At 47.2% G+C, this 16,078-nt stretch overlaps 1 protein-coding gene across 1 annotated transcript in view; it reads right to left on the reverse strand.

The window, feature by feature from the left end:
* The window catches only part of GAREM2 (GRB2 associated regulator of MAPK1 subtype 2), a 165,922-nt gene that overhangs the window by 98,275 nt on the left and 51,569 nt on the right, over positions 1–16,078 (reverse strand). Inside the window, exon 2 of the mRNA XM_029596903.1 lies at positions 6,082–6,212. Coding sequence (XP_029452763.1) covers positions 6,082–6,212 — 131 coding nt within the window. The remainder of the gene's footprint in view (positions 1–6,081; positions 6,213–16,078) is intronic.

The following is a 16,078-nucleotide window of genomic DNA, read 5'->3' on the forward strand; positions in this document are numbered from 1 at the left end:
TCACACTTAACACACACACACTCTCATCCCCATGCAAAACCCAAACCCACACACTTATACAGCCACATGCCCCCATAAACCCTTTCACATAAGCACCCACACCCCCACTCACCTGCCACAAATTCACCCATACACTCCATACATGCCTACATACCTCCACATACCTATCCTTAGGCCCGGCACAACCGGGTGTGCAAATCGGGCAATTGCACAGGGTGGCAGACCTTAGGGGGGTCAGCAGTGGGTGAAAGGAGAGGACTGAGCTACTGCCACTGGACCTGATCCCACTGATGATGGAAGAAGCAGGAGACCCATATGGCCACTGGTGGATCCCATCCCACCCACCAACAGCGGAAGAATCAGAAAGCCCATCCGGCTGCCAATGGGCTCCATTCCACTGGCGTGGAAGAAGCTCGTGCTGCAGCTCCTCCTAAGTGCTGGCCTCGCGGAAATTCAACACCCGCAGTAATTCAACACTCGCGGTTCTAGCACTTTCTGTATTCTCATCTCGCAGGAAGTGCTAGCACCACGAGTGTTGAATTACCGCGGGGCCAGCATGCAGGAGAAGGTGCAGAACTGCTGCTCTTCCCAATGAAGAAGAATGCCCCATGGACCCTGCCTGCCTAATCTGCACGTGTATGTGTGTGAATGGGAGCCTGCCTGGCATTTGGGTGGCTGTGAAAGGGAACTTGCCTGGGGTGTGTGGGTGTGAATGGGAGCTTGTCTGAGTGGTGTGTGTGAGAAAGAATGGAAGCTGCCTGGGTTGTGTGTATGTGTGTGAGAGAGAGAAAGAGAGAGAGAATGGGGCTGCAAATGGATACCAACCTGCCAGCAAGTGAAATAAAGAGGAGGGCCCAGGGCTGCTGGCAGATCCCAACCAAAGAAGAGCTGGAGATGCCTGGGGGTTTGTCTGAGAGCAAGCGTATGTGTGTATGAGCTTGTGTGTGTGTGTGTGTAAATATAAGAAAGACAGGACAGGGTGACTGGAAATCAAAAGTTCCCAGGTATGGAGATGGTATCAGTTTTCAAAGTTTGTATCACTGAAGGGTGCTGGGATTTTTTTGGGTGGGCCCGGAAGAGACAATGAATGAACAGGGCGGGAGGGAGCACAATTATTGTTCGCACAGGGCAGCAAAAAAACTTGCACTGGCCCTGGCTGTCCTCCTATTCCCCACACCCACAGATACCCACACCCACCAATAACTTGTACACTCCTACATGCACACATCCTCACCCAAATCAATGTACACATTCCTACACCCATCACAAACCCACCCAAACACACATATCACTATACACACAACTCTACCCACATCCCACTTACATCCTCCCCAGCCCTGCAAACATATTTCCATCACAAACTTCCCCTCTGCACACACCTCCACCCACAAATGCTCCTTCTACAAATCTGGGTTGGAAAGCATTCTAGAAGCTGTGCCATTGCATGCTTTCCCTGTATGTGATATGTATCCAATCTATTTTCTTGCCCTAGGCAGAAAATATATTAGATCCATATCACATCTAGAAATCTGCTTTCTAGTGGTCCCTATCCGATAGAGAAGTGAGACACAAATGGCATTATTCTCTTCCTATTCCTCAGGGATCTTCTGTGCTTGACCGAAGTTTTCTTGAATTCTGATCCTGTCCTTGTCTCCACCACTTCCACAGGGAGGCTATTCCATGTGTTCACCCCCGTTTCTCTAATAAAATATTTCCTTAGAATACTCCTGTGATTACTCCCGTTCAACTTCATCCCATGACCCCTGGTTCTACACCCTTCTTTCTATTGAAAGAGGTCTGCCTCCTGTTCATTTATTCTGTAGGGGCATTTAAATGTCTGCATCCTATCTTCCTTTTCCCTTCTTTCCTCCAGGATATACATGTTTAGATCTTTAAGTCTGTCCCCATGTGTTTTATAATGAAGATAGTTGACCATTCTAGTAGCTGCCCTCTGAACCGACTCCATATATCCTTTTGAAGGTTCAGTGTCCAGAAATGTACACAGTACTTCAAATGACCTCTGACCAGAGACTTATACAGAAGCAAATCTCCTTTTTTCTGCTGACTATTCCTATCCCTATTCACACAGGCATCCTTCTGTCTTTTGCCATCACCTTGTCTACCTGGTTAGCTATGATGACCTCCAGATCTCAGACTTGTTTTGTGCAGAGAAGAACTCCACCCCTGGCCTATACTGTACTGCTCCCTTGGGATTTTGCAATCCAAGTGCATTAAATCTAAGCTCCCAGATTCTAGACTTTTCCTCAAGCTTAACTAGATCTTTCCTCATGTTTTCCACATCTTCCAAGTGTGTCTACTGTGTTGCAGATTTTGCTGCCATCTGTAATAAAGCACACATTTCCTCAATATTGCTTACCAAAATGTTGAACAGAATCGGACTGAGGACTGATCCCTGTGGCACCCCACTAGTAACCCCCCTTTCCCTGGAGTGTTGTGCAGAGGAATCACATCTGCCTCTCTCCAGTCCTTTGAAACCACGACTAAATCTAAAATGTTGAAGGCCACACAGTGGAGCTGTCAGAATTTCCCTGCGTTCCCTTAATGCCCTTGGATGTATCCTGTTTGGCCCCCTTGCTTTATCTACTTTTAGTTTTGCTAGCTCTTCACGAGCAGTCTTCAGAAAATTGTTTTGAGGTCTGCCTCACTTCCATTTCTATTTGTGGACGTTTTCTGTGGTCTTATTCTAAGGTCTTCCTCATTGAACATTGAAGAGCATTATTTATTGCACAATTCCATTTTCTCTTGCTCAGCCTCTACATATTCCCTCCCTTCGCCTTTGAGTCTTATAGTCCCACTTTTCCAATTCTTTCTGCCATTAATATAAAAAAAAAAAAGTTGTGTTCTACTGTATTAGCTATTTTTCTTCCATTTCGTACTTTGCTCTCCTAGCTACTTTCTCAGCTTCCCTTAGCTTTTCCAGATATTACTGCCCGTCTTCCTCTTTCTGCAATCTCCTGTAGTTTATGACTGCTAACTTTTATTCCCTTACCTTTTCAGCCGCTTCTTTAGAAAACCACAGTGGCCTCTTTTCCTCATACCTTTATTTACTTTCATTACAAAAAGTTTTTTGCCCTTACAATGTCTGATTTTAGTCTTGCCACTGCTCTTCTACTTCTCCCAGCTTACCTCATACACAGGTCGATACAGTACAGTGCGCTCCAATGGAGCGCACTGTTAGCCTGCTCTTGGACGCGCGTTTTCCCTTACCCTTTATTCAGTAAGGGTAGGAAAACGCGCGTCCAACCCGTGGCACCTAATAGCGCCCTTAATATGCAAATGCACGTTGATGGCCCTATTAGGTATGCGCGCGCGATTCAGAAAGAAAAATGTGCAGCTAAGCTGCACATTTTACTTTCAGAAATTAGCGCCGACCTTTGGGTCGGCGCTAATTTCTTCCAGCACTAATTTCTTCCAGCACTGGGAAAGTGCACAGAAAAGCAGTAAAAACTGCTTTTCTGTGCACCCTCCGACTTAATATCATAGCAATATTAAGTTGGAAGTCCCAAAGAGTAAAAAAAGTAAAAAAAAAAAAATTTGAATTTGGCCCGCGGCTGTCGGGCCGAAAACCAGACGCTCAATTTTGCTGGCGTCCGGTTTCCAAGCCCGTGGCTGTCAGCGGGCTCGAGAACCGATGCCGGAAAAATTGAGCGTTGGCTGTCAAACCCCCTGACAGCCGCCGCTCCTATCCAAAAAGAGGCGCTAGGGACGCGCTAGTGTCCCTAGTGCCTCTTTTTACCACCAGGCCTAATTTAAATAAATTAACTTACTGTATCGCGCGCACAGGAGAGTGTCCTGTGTGTGCGCCGGGAGAGCGGGCGCTCGCCCGCTCTCAAGCGTTTTTTTACTGTATCGGCCCGACAGTTAATAATCCTTGAGATACTCCAAATGTTAATAAAGTTAGTTTTCCTGATGTGCAGGACCCTCGTCTTGAAAACACCATCATTGCCTTTGTTCTAATACTGAAGCACACCATTCGGTGATCACTGGATCCCAGGTACCCTTCACTATGACATCAGAAGTACTCTCCCCATTTGTTAGCACCAGGCCCAGTATTGCCCCTTCATGTGTTGCTTCGGTTACCAGTTGCTGGAACAGTTCTTTCTGCAGAAAATCCAAGATCCCTCTGCTTCTAGATGACACCACAGTTGGGATATCCCAAACAACATCTGGCAGATTGAAATCACCTAGCGATAGCATATTACCCTGGAACAGGTCTCGATGAAAGAAGTAAAAAGTAGGGTTGTGCAATGAACATTTTTTTTTTTCATTTTTTTGTTTTATTTTATTTTCATTTCTTTGTTTAATTTTGTTTCATTTCTTTAAAACAAAAAACAAACAATGAAAAACAAAAGGAAAGAAAAAACGGTTGGGTCTGTACCCTACCCGCCTTCCCCTACCACCAAAGTTTACAAAAAATATGCCCCCTCCCCCGGGCCTGGTTTCAGCCTCTCTAACCCCACCCTCCAACCCATCCACAGATCTTCACTGGGCAAGGGCAATCTGCCTGCTGGCCTAACCATTTTGAAATAACACAGCAGCAGGGCAGGAGTGACTGGAGATAACTCCTGCCCATTTAAATTCATGGATTACTACAGTACCTGAACGTAATCTGCTTTGAAGTGCAGAGAAATGGAATATAAAAAAAATCAGATAAAATCAGGACATGGGAAAGGGTGTGGTAAAGGGGTCCAAGTGCTGAGCCGGTGAGGGGCAGATGCAGCTACCTCTTAGGGTGGCAGAGAGCTTATTCAAGGGCGGAGAATCCCCAGGGATGGCTGCATCTGCTAATGCTTTTTAATCAAAATGAAAAATAAAACATTTTAGGGCAGATTTTTAAAGCCCCTGCGCGGGTAAATCCCGGCCTTTACGTGCCTGGCCGGGCCTTATGCGCGCCGGGTGAATCTTCCAAGAGGCCCGGCCAGGCGTGTAAAGGCCGGGACGCGCTCAAGTGCCGGGCCTCTTGGAAGGGCTGGGCCAGAGGGCGTGATTTGGGCGGGGAGGGCGGGCCGAGACAACGCCATTATTCGCTGTCTCGGAGCCTTGCATGCCGGCTGGCTGCCAGCGCGCGTAAGTTACTTCAGGTCGTGCCCTGAATTAACTTGTAAAAAAAAAAAAAAGGTAAAAAGATTTAAAATGGGTTTTTACAGGGTGGGGAGGACAGGGGAAAGGGAAGGGAGATTAGGGTAAGGGTTAGGAAAGTGCTCTCCCAGTCCGCTCCTAAATTGGAGCGAACTGGGGAAGGCCCCGATGCGTCGCCCCGTGAATATAGCAAAAATGTACCCCCCTTGCGCGCGCCACCCCTACGCACACGTATTTTTAAAAAAAAATCTACCCCTTTGCTTGCTTTTCTTTAATTTGTGTTCAAAACAAAATGAAATAAAATAGGAAATGTTGTTGAAATTTCCTATTTTATTTCATACGGAAGCACATCCTCAATAAAAGGGAATCTCCATCCATTTTCAGTAATAATAATAAAAGGACCAATATCTTTCTGATATGACGGATATCTTATTCCTGGTTATCATTTGCAAGATAGAACTCATTAAACATTCACAGTAATTAAGAGTTACAATATTATTGGGTGTTATATCTTTTATCCAAACAAGATCCCAACCAGCTTCACAATTTAACTCTTTAGAAGGGTGCAGCCATCTCTGATCTATAGAGCATGGCAGCATTTCTGGAACCAGAACTACATGAAGGCCACCAAGAGAAGTAAGGGAAGAAAGAAGTGCTATTAGTACTGGTTTTTTTCCTCAGTCATGACTGGTTAACTAAGGCACGAGGAGATAAAGAGACTTGCTCAAAGTTAGAGGGTCTGAACCAGCTTGAACTTGGATTTCATTCATTCTACTGACTTGAAGTTCAATGTTTTAACCAGAAACCCACATTTCCCCCTCATCTGATATCTTATGCCAGTTTTCTAGTCATTAGAAAAGATTTTAGCACATTATACCCCAGAGGGAACAGAAACTTTTGAAAGCTGATTTCCGTATCTTTGGAACTATCCTAGCTCAGTACGAGAAGTCAGTGAAGTTTCTGCAAAAGATGGCAACTCACCTTCACGCTGAAGGTGATAGCCTCCATGACAAAGACCCGGTCTGGGAAGACGTTGGCCACCTCTTCTACGCTGCTGAAATACTGTACAGGTTCTCGGATGTCCCGGTCTTGATCCAGAAGCTTAAATTTCCCTAAAATTGTAATATAACAGGCTTTTCAGTTATTCTATTCAACATTTAATGTGAAATTTGACATTCATTCAGAAACACAGTAATAACAATATTATTTCAACCTTTAGGCAATCACTCCCTTTAATGCATTAATCTAGCTTGTACTTCATAACTTTCCTCCTACCATATGCTTCCTTTCCACTACATTGTTCAGTTGTTCTCATGTAAAACCGTTTGCGTGTTACTGTTTAATTTATATTATTCTATATATAGGCTTGGGCACAAATGTAAAGCCCTGGGCGATTTTGCTGTTTTATTGTTATTGTTCTTATGGTAACATACTGATCAATTGTTTTATATAAAGCCTTTAGGCGCTTATGTAAAGCCCTGGGCGATTTTCTGTTCCTTGTAAACCGGAGTGATTTGTATTTCATACAGGAACTTCGGTAAATAAAAATAAATAAATAAATAGATAACTTTCCTTATAGTAATAAGCCTCTTTGCCATGTATCACTTTGGATTTTTGCAAAGCATGGTAACTTGGTAATCTGGTAACTGGTTTAGTACTGGAGAAATACACAATCAGCACCAGTGCTGTGAATGGTCTAGAAACTTCTTTGGGAGCCTAGGTTGTATGACAGCTTTTGACAGAAAAGGAAAAAAAACAACTATATATTTTTCCAAAATTGCAGGTAGGCTATAGGAATTATGGCTAGACCAAAACAGGCCTATTACAAAATGGACTTTGGGAAAAGATTTTGGGACTTCTTTATAGAAGTGACTCTACAAGTCAACAGATATTGTCTAAGTCAGCATGACTTCTCGTTTGCCTGGCATGTCTCTGAAAACTTAGTATAGTTTTCCTAAGCCTCTTTAAACATTTCAACCATGAAAACGACCCTTCTCAACAAACTATTTTAGTTTTGTACAATTCTTTGATATCTGATTAAGGAATTGCAGTAATTGAATAATTAAAATAAACTAAGCCAATGTTTGGATTTAATACATTAGCATCTCTAAACCAGCACAAATGGTGAGGTGCTTTACAAAGGGCATTTTCTATGTTCTGTCAGAATATTTAAAAAATCCTAAATCCCTTCTGATAAGATGATGTGGACCAATTAAAGAAAATAAAAATCATGTCACACAGATGTTCAAGATGGGACAAGCAAACTTTTTAAAATCACATTTTTGAGCTCAGAATAGATTTGTGACTCCTGCCTTCAGATTGCAATTACTGCTCAGTGCCTCTGAACTAATTAAGAACATCAGAACATGCCATACTGGGTCAGACCAAGGGTCCATCAAGCCCAGCATCCCGTTTCCAACAGTGGCCAATCCAGGACATAAGAACCTGGCAAGTACCCAAAAACTAAGTCTATTCCATGTTACTGCTGCTAGTAATAGCAGTGGCTATTTTTTAAGTCAACTTAATTAATAGCAGGTAATGGACTTCTCCGTCAAGAACTTATCCAATCCTTTTTTAAACCCAGCTACACTAACTGCACTAACCACATCCCCTGGCAACAAATTCCAGAGATTAATTGTGTGCTGAGTGAAAAAGAACTTTCACCGATTAGAACTGTCCTAGCCCTGATCATCATGTCATCCTGCCAAGACAGCTCTCCTCATCAGCCTGCCTGCTGTATGATTATTGGATGACATCTCTGAATTAGAAGGGGATTTGGAACTCCTGCTTTCAAACTGCCATAACTGTTCAGTCTATCTGTACTGTCCTAGTTGTGATCATGTTGTGCTGTCAAGATGCTGCTCCTCATCAACCTACCTGCTGCTTGAGTTAGAAGGAGTAAGACAGTCATTTTCTCTTATATTTGCTTGTTCTTAAGAACTCAGGAAAAAGAAAACAGTTTGTACATTTTATTTGCAAACTAATACAATAGTCTATAATCTTTTAATGCATCAACCATAGGTAAGGTTCAATTCTTTTAGAACAAATATTGTGTTTATTGTGTTTATTTAAGTAGGAAGACTATGTACTAAAGGGTGTTAGCGTTAACATGGATTAACATGGGAGTTGCCTAACACTCATGTACAAAGTGTGTTATTTACATGCACATTAGTGTTACTGCACTGTAACACTTAAGTGAATACCCATCATCTAAATTGAAAAAATGCAAACAACTACATTAGGTATTAATGCTGGGCAAGAGCAATCTGCCAGCTGATCACTATGGAGGTAGTGATCATGGGGGTATTACTATGACTTCCATTATAGCATGTCTGCATGTGGCAGAACTTGAAGGAAGATGGGTGTACCCTTCTCTATTTTGTTCTTTGATCAGGATTTGGAAATGGTACATTGATGACATTTTATTTCTTTTGGATGGAAACCAATAACTTTTTTTTTTTCAATTTTTTTTCAGTTAAATTACAGCAATTGGAATTTAAATTTTGTTTCACATAGATGTAGGTGTTACACACATGTCCCATTTTTTGTTTACTTTCTGAAATAAGAAACATAGGCACATGAGATCACTATATCTATGTGCGTGTTACGCTTGGGCTCCGGTCAGGAGTCGTGAACACCACCCAGCAGGGTGGCTCCAGGTGGAGAGAGACAGGAATGGCTAGAAACAGTGTCTGGGTCCAGGCTGGGTCAGGGCAGGCGGCAAGTAGCAGTGTCTGGGTCCAGGCTGGGTCAGGGCAGGCGGCAAGTAGCAGTGTCTGGGTTCAGGCTGGGTCAGGGCAGGCGGCAAGTCAGAAGGCCCGTAGGCCACACACACACAGAAGGCCCGTAGGCCACACACAGTAAGCAGGGCAAGGCAGGTCAGAAGGCCCGTAGGCCACACACACACAGAAGGCCCATAGGCCACACACCGTAAGCAGGGCAAGGCAGGTCAGAAGGCCCGTAGGCCACACACACACAGAAGGCCCGTAGGCCACACACCGTAAGCAGGGCAAGGCAGAGAAGGCCCGTAGGCCACACGCACACACCGAAGGCCCGTAGGCCACACGCCGTAAGCAGGGCAAGGCAGAGAAGGCCCGTAGGCCACACACACACAGAAGGCCCGTAGGCCACACAAGGCAAGGCAAGGCAAGGCAAGGAATAAGGCCCGAAGGCCGCGCAAGGCAAGGCAAGGAATAAGGCCCGAAGGCCGCGCAAGGCAAGGCAAGGTCCAGGGACCAAATGCACAGCAAGCAAGGAAGGCTAGAGCAGGGAGCCCAGGCGAGCTTGATGCCGAAGCACTGAGGGAACTGTCAGGCAGGGTTATAAGGGACAGCCCAGAACATAGAGAGGAGAAGGGAGATGGACTGGGCCTGTCAGGAGATCCAGCTCTAGAGGGACCCCTGGTGGTGAGGTGGTTGCACAGCAGCCATAGCCGTAACAGTACCCCCCCCCTCAAGGCCTCCCCCTCCTCCTGGATCCCATCTGTGCAGGAGGTAATCAATAATAACGTGAGACCACTCCGGGGGTGATGCGGCAGGTTCAACTCCTTCCCGAGGCAGTAAGGCAGTCCATAACCCCACCTGGGGTGATAAGGCGGCAGGGTTAGACCCCTCCCGGGGTAGCAGAGGCGGTGCAAATTTCTATAACCCCTCCTGGGGTGACAAGGGGAACACAAACCCCACCTGGGGCAGAGAAATAGTCCGTAACCCTTCTTGAGGCGACAGTAGGGCCGGTCCGGACCCTTCCAAGGTCGGCATCAGGACCGGTACAGACCCCTCCAAGGGCGGCAGCTGGACCAGTACAGCAGGCTCAGATAGTTGAGTAACAAAGTCAGTTGGCAGGCCCAGTTCGGACCCCTCCGGGGGCGGCAGCAGGACCGGTATGGACCCCTCCAGGGGCGGCAGCAAGACCAGTACGGACCCCTCCCGGGGAGGCAGCAAGACCGGTACGGACCCTTCCCGGGGCGGCAGCTGGGCCGGTACAGCAGGCTCAGATAGTTGAGTAACAAAGTCAGTTGGCGGGCCCGGTTCGGACCCCTCCGGGGGGCGGCAGCAGGACCGGTTCAGCAGACTCAGATGGCTGAGTCAGGAAGTCTGTCAATAGGACTGGTTTGGACCCCTCCGGGGACGGCAGCAGACCCGGTTCGGACCCCTCCAGGGACGGCAGCAGGACCGGTTCGAGCCCCTCCAGGGCGGCAGTAGGACCGGTTCGAGCCCCTCCAGGGGCGGCAGCAGGACCGGATCAGCAGGCTCAGATGGCTGAGTCAAAAAGTCTGTCAGCAGGACCGGTGCGGACCCCTCCGAGGACGGCAGCAGGGCCGGTTCGGACCCCTCCGAGGACGGCAGCAGGGCCGGTTCAGCAGGCTCAGATGGCTGAGTCAGAAAGTCTGTCAGTAGGACCGGTTCGGACCCCTCCAGGGGCGGCAGCAGGACCGGTTTGAGCCCCTCCAGGGGCGGCAGCAGGGCCGGTTCGGACCCCTCCGGGGATGACAGCAGGACCGGTTCAGCAGACTCAGGCTCTTCTCGGGGTTGTGCAGCAGGTTCAGATGGCAGAGTAGCAAGGTTAGAAGTAGTGTGCATGGAAGACACAGATTGTACTGCCGTGGGCTTGATACCTCGAGCCAAAGTCTGACGCTCCTGATTTTGTTTCTGGAGGAGCAGTTTAGAGAAGGCACAGGCAGTTCTAGGACGTCTAGGGAAGGTGCTCGTTAGTGTCCACTTGGCAGCTGTGGGAAGCAGAGCCCTGCTAGAGTTAATTACTTCCCTCTGCTTCTGTTTCTGGTGCTCTAACGTGGAAGTTATCGAAGGTTTCTTAACCCGGTGTGTTCTGAGATTTTCAGAGCAAGTTTTTTCCAAAGTGTCCAGAGATGAAGTGCTAGAATGCTTAATCCATAAACTGTTACATGAAATAATGTTGTTAACTGGGCCAGAAGCTGAACGCACGGTAGTAGAGCTGACTGTTCTCCCTAATGAAGCAGCTGGTCCTGTAGCTGAACAACAGGGGCACGGTTTGCCTGGTGGTAATAGGCTGGGAATACATGAACATTTCCACCATCCTGGCTTTGGAGTAGAACAGTTTAAACACTCTTGGTAGACAGAGACATTTCTCTTATTGCAGTTACTGCATGTCCAGTGTTCCTGACCAGCAAGTTGACAGGCTAGGCAGTTCTGATAGCTTGGGTAATTCAAGGTCTGACAGGAATTGCAGGTATAAAACTTTGAAGAAGGAGGCATCTTGTAATAGTGAAAAAGTTGACTCACCGGTTTAGCACACAGACCTATCTCTTCCCCTGGAAATTGGTGGCTTCGGCATACTGTTACGCTTGGGCTCCGGTCAGGAGTCATGAACACCACCCAGCAGGGTGATTCCAGGTGGAGAGAGACAGGAATGGCTAGAAACAGTGTCTGGTTCCAGGCTGGGTCAGGGCAAGCAGCAAGTAGCAGTGTCTGGGTCCAGGCTGGGTCAGGGCAGGCGGCAAGTAGCAGTGTCTGGGTCCAGGCTGGGTCAGGGCAGGCGGCAAGTAACAGTGTCTGGGTTCAGGCTGGGTCAGGGCAGGCGGCAAGTCAGAAGGCCCGTAGGCCACACACACACAGAAGGCCCGTAGGCCACACACAGTAAGCAGGGCAAGGCAGGTCAGAAGGCCCGTAGACCACACACACACAGAATGCCCGTAGGCCACACACCGTAAGCAGGGCAAGGCAGGTCAGAAGGCCTGTAGGCCACACACACACACAGAAGGCCCGTAGGCCACACACCGTAAGCAGGGCAAGGCAGAGAAGGCCCGTAGGCCACACACACACACAGAAGGCCCGTAGGCCACACGCCGTAAGCAAGGCAAGGCAGAGAAGGCCCGTAGGCCACACGCACACAGAAGGCCCGTAGGCCACACGCCGTAAGCAGGGCAAGGCAGAGAAGGCCCGTAGGCCACATGCACACACCGAAGGCCCGTAGGCCACACACCGTAAGCAGAGCAAGGCAGGTCAGAAGGCCCGTAGGCCACACACACACAGAAGGCCTGTAGGCCACACAAGGCAAGGCAAGACAAGGCAAGGCAAGGAATAAGGCCCGAAGGCCGCGCAAGGCAAGGCATAAGGCCCGAAGGCCGCGCAAGGCAAGGAATAAGGCCCGAAGGCCGCGCAAGGCAAGGTCCAGGGACCAAATGCACAGCAAGCAAGGAAGGCTAGAGCAGGGAGCCCAAGCGAGCTCGATGCCGAAGCACTGAGGGAACTGTCAGGCAGGGTTATAAGGGACAGCCCAGAACATAGAGAGGAGAAGGGAGATGGACTGGGCCTGTCAGGAGATCCAGCTCTAGAGGGACCCCTGGTGGTGAGGCGGTTGCACAGCAGCCATAGCCGTAACAGTGCGTGTCCATGTGTCATCCCCACACTCCACCACCAAATATCTTTTGTATTTGGTGTCTTATCCACATCAAATTTTCACGATATATTTTAAGATTGAGAAGACTTTCTACAATCATTCATGCCTTTAAAATATCAGGCAAAGGAGATGGGTAAGTATTTTATTCAGAAAGAATCTCTCAATATATTAAAGGAAGTTTTAAAAAGAGCTTAGGGCCAGATTTTCTAACCTACGCTCAGGTGTAGATTTGTGTGCGCAACCTGGCGCACACAAATCTACGCCCAATTTTATAACATGCGCACGCAGCCGTGCGCATGTTATAAAATCCAGGGTTGCGCACAAGGGGGTGCACACTTGTTCACCTTGCGCGGGCTGAGCCCTAGGGGAGCCCCGATGCCTTTCCAAGTTCCCTCCGAGGCCGCTCCGAAATCGGAGCGGCCTCGGAGGGAACTTTCCTTTCACCACCCGTCCCCCAGCCCTACCTAAATCCCCCCCTACCTTTATGATTTAAGTTTATTTTATTTATTTTATTTAACATTTTTCTATACCGGCATTCGTAGGACACATCATGTCGGTTTACAAGTAACTAGGAAAGGAAATTACAGCGAACGGGGAAGGGGGCTAGCAGGATAATGTATAAAAGTACAGGTGAGGAGAGTCAACGAGCAGAGTTACAACTTTTGCATTCATGCTAGGGTTAGATATGCAAGTGAAATATATACAATGCTAAGGGGGCATGTGCACTTAAGAACTTAGCATATAGAACTTATTTACAGTATGAAGGAGGCAAGTGCACGTATGTACAGATAAATGCTGGTGCAGGGGGGAGGAAGAGAGGGAGGGAGCGGGAAGGGAGAGGAGAAAGGGAAAAGGAGCAGGGGGGTGTGGAGGGAAGAAACAGTGGTACAAATGAGCCAGGGTATTTTCAGGGAGAGCTTGCTACGGGGTGAAGAGGGCGGGGTAGGCGGAGGATGAGGGGGGCTAGGGGAGGGAGGAGGGGGTACAGGGAAGGTATAGGGGAGGTCAGGGAGAAGGTAGGTAGGCTGAGCGGGAGCTGAGGAGGTTCGAGGAGGGAAAGGACTAGGTTTGAGAGGAATTGGGGTATGCCTGTTTGAAGAGCCATGTCTTGATTCCTTTTTTAAAATGGCTCAGGGACGGTTCTAGGCGGAGTTTGGCGGGGAGGGAATTCCAGAGGGTGGGGCCCGCAATGGTGAAGGCTCTATCCCTGGTGGTGGTAAGGTGTCCAATTTTAAGTTGTGCCCACCTCCAGGCAGGTGTAGGTTGCGTGCGCCGTCCAAGTGCCGGCGCATGATTCCCTGGCCTAGCAGGCCTTCGGAGGCCTCTGGCCAAGCTCCCACCCCACCCACTCCCCGCCCCTTTTTTCAAGCTCTAGGACATTCGCGTGTCCTGGGGCTTGTGCGCGACACCGAGCCTATGCAAAATAGGCTCGGTGTGCGCAGGAGTGGGTTTTCGGGGTTACGTGCGTAATATACGCACATAACCCTTTGAAATCTGCCCCTTAGTATGTAAATCAGGATTTATTGTGGTTACCCTCTTAAAAAAAAAAAAAAAAAAAAAAATCCTGTCATTTGTATTTTATCTTATTCAAACAGGCAAGATTCATTAACCATATTACTTCAAAACATTGGCCAGTTCTAAGAATGTTTTCAACTTTTTAAGAAAAGCTTTTCTTTGCACATAATAGAAGTCAAAATTTAAGGGATTATCTTGTCTTCAGCTTTACCATAAAAAGTATTAGGCAATCCTTGATTGTTGGAGCTGCTATCATTTGACATTATGGGGGGAATAACTGAAACGATTTATATGCATAAACTTTGGTTTATGCATGTAAATCAGCTTTTGTGAATAAATCAGCAGCCTCTGTGCATAAAAGTATGTGTGCGACTCAGTTTCATATGCACTTATATGTGCACTGTATAAAGATGTTCCGGGAGATGGGGTTGGGGCAGAATTGGTAGTTACATGCATTGATATAACTTTGTGATAAGGAAGGCAAAGAGAAAATTTGAAAAGAAGCTTGCCTTGGAAGAAAAGCCTCATAATAAAAATGTTTTCAGGTACATCGAGGTAAAAAGACTGTGAGGGAGTCAGTTGGACTAATAGATGATCAAGGGGTAAAAAGAGCACTTATGGATGACAAAGCCATAGCAGAGACTAAATGAATTCTTTGCTTCAGTATTCACTGAGGAAGATATAAGAGATATATCCATGCCAGAAAAGATATTCAAAGGTGATGATTCAGAGTAACTGAAACAAATCTCAGTAAATCTGGAAGATGTGCTAGGGCAAATTGACAAAATAAAGAGTAGCAAATTACTGGACCTGATGGTATACATCTCGGAGTGCTGAAAAAACTGAGAAATAAAATTACAGACCTGCTACTGGAAATTTGTAAATTATCATTAAAATCTTTTATGGTTCCAGAAGAATGGAGGGTTGTCAATGTAATGGCAATTTTTAAAAAGGGATCAAGGGGTGATCCAGGAAATTACAGACTAGTGAGTCTGATGTCTGTGCCAGGCAAAATGGTAGAAACTATCATAAAGAACAAAATTGCTGAACATACAGATAAGCATAGTTTAATGGGACAAAGCCAACATGGATTTAGCCAAGGGTAGTCTTGCCTCACAAATTTGCTACATTTTTTGGAAGGTGTAAATAAACATGTGGATAAAGGTGAGCCAGTTCATTTATGGGCAGATTTTCAAAGGCTACGCGCGTAACGTGAGGAATCTGCCCCTGCGCGCGCCGAGCCTATTTTGCATAGGCTCGGCGGCACACGCAAGCCCCGGGACGCGCGTATGTCCCGGGGCTTGCAAAAAAGGGGCAGTCTGGGAGTGTGGCCAGGGGGCGTGGTGTCGGCTCGGGCATGTTTGGGGGCATGGCAGCGGTCTGGGGTGGTCTGGGGGCATGGCCGAGTGCCCCGACACAGCAGCCTGTGTCGGGGCCTGCCGCGCCAGCAGACATTCGGCGCACGCAAGTTACGACTGCCCGGAGGCAGGCGTAACTTCCTGGATAAAGGTTAGGAGGGGGATTTAGGGAGGGCTGGGGGGTGGGTTAGATAGGGGAAGGGAGGGGAAGGTGGGGGGTGGCGGAAGGACAGTTCCCTCTGAGACCGCTCCGATTTCGGAGCGGCCTCGGAGGGAACGGGCAGCATGCGCAAAGTGCACAAATGTGCACCCCCTTGTGCGCGCCGACCCCGGATTTTAAAAGATATGCGCGTATCTATTGAAATCCAGTTTACTTTTTTTTAAAAATGTACCCCTTAGTGTATCTAGATTTCCAGAAAGCATATGACAAAGTCCCTCAGGAGAGACTTCTTAGGAAATTAGAAAGTCCTATTGTCTTTTTGTGGATTGTCAACTGGTTAAAAGATAGAAAACAGAGAATAGGGCTAAATGGTACATTTTCCCAATGGAAAAAGGTGAATAGTGAAGTGCCCCAGGGATCTGTTCTGGGACCGATGCTTTTCAATAAATTTATAAATGTCATGGAAAGAGGAACAACATGTGAGGTGATCAAATTTGTCAATAACAGAAAATTATTCAAAGTTGTCAAATCACAAGAGGATTGTGAGAAAATACAAGAGGACATTGCA

Source organism: Rhinatrema bivittatum, chromosome 3, assembly GCF_901001135.1.
Source record: "Rhinatrema bivittatum chromosome 3, aRhiBiv1.1, whole genome shotgun sequence".
Lineage (NCBI taxonomy): Eukaryota > Metazoa > Chordata > Amphibia > Gymnophiona > Rhinatrematidae > Rhinatrema > Rhinatrema bivittatum.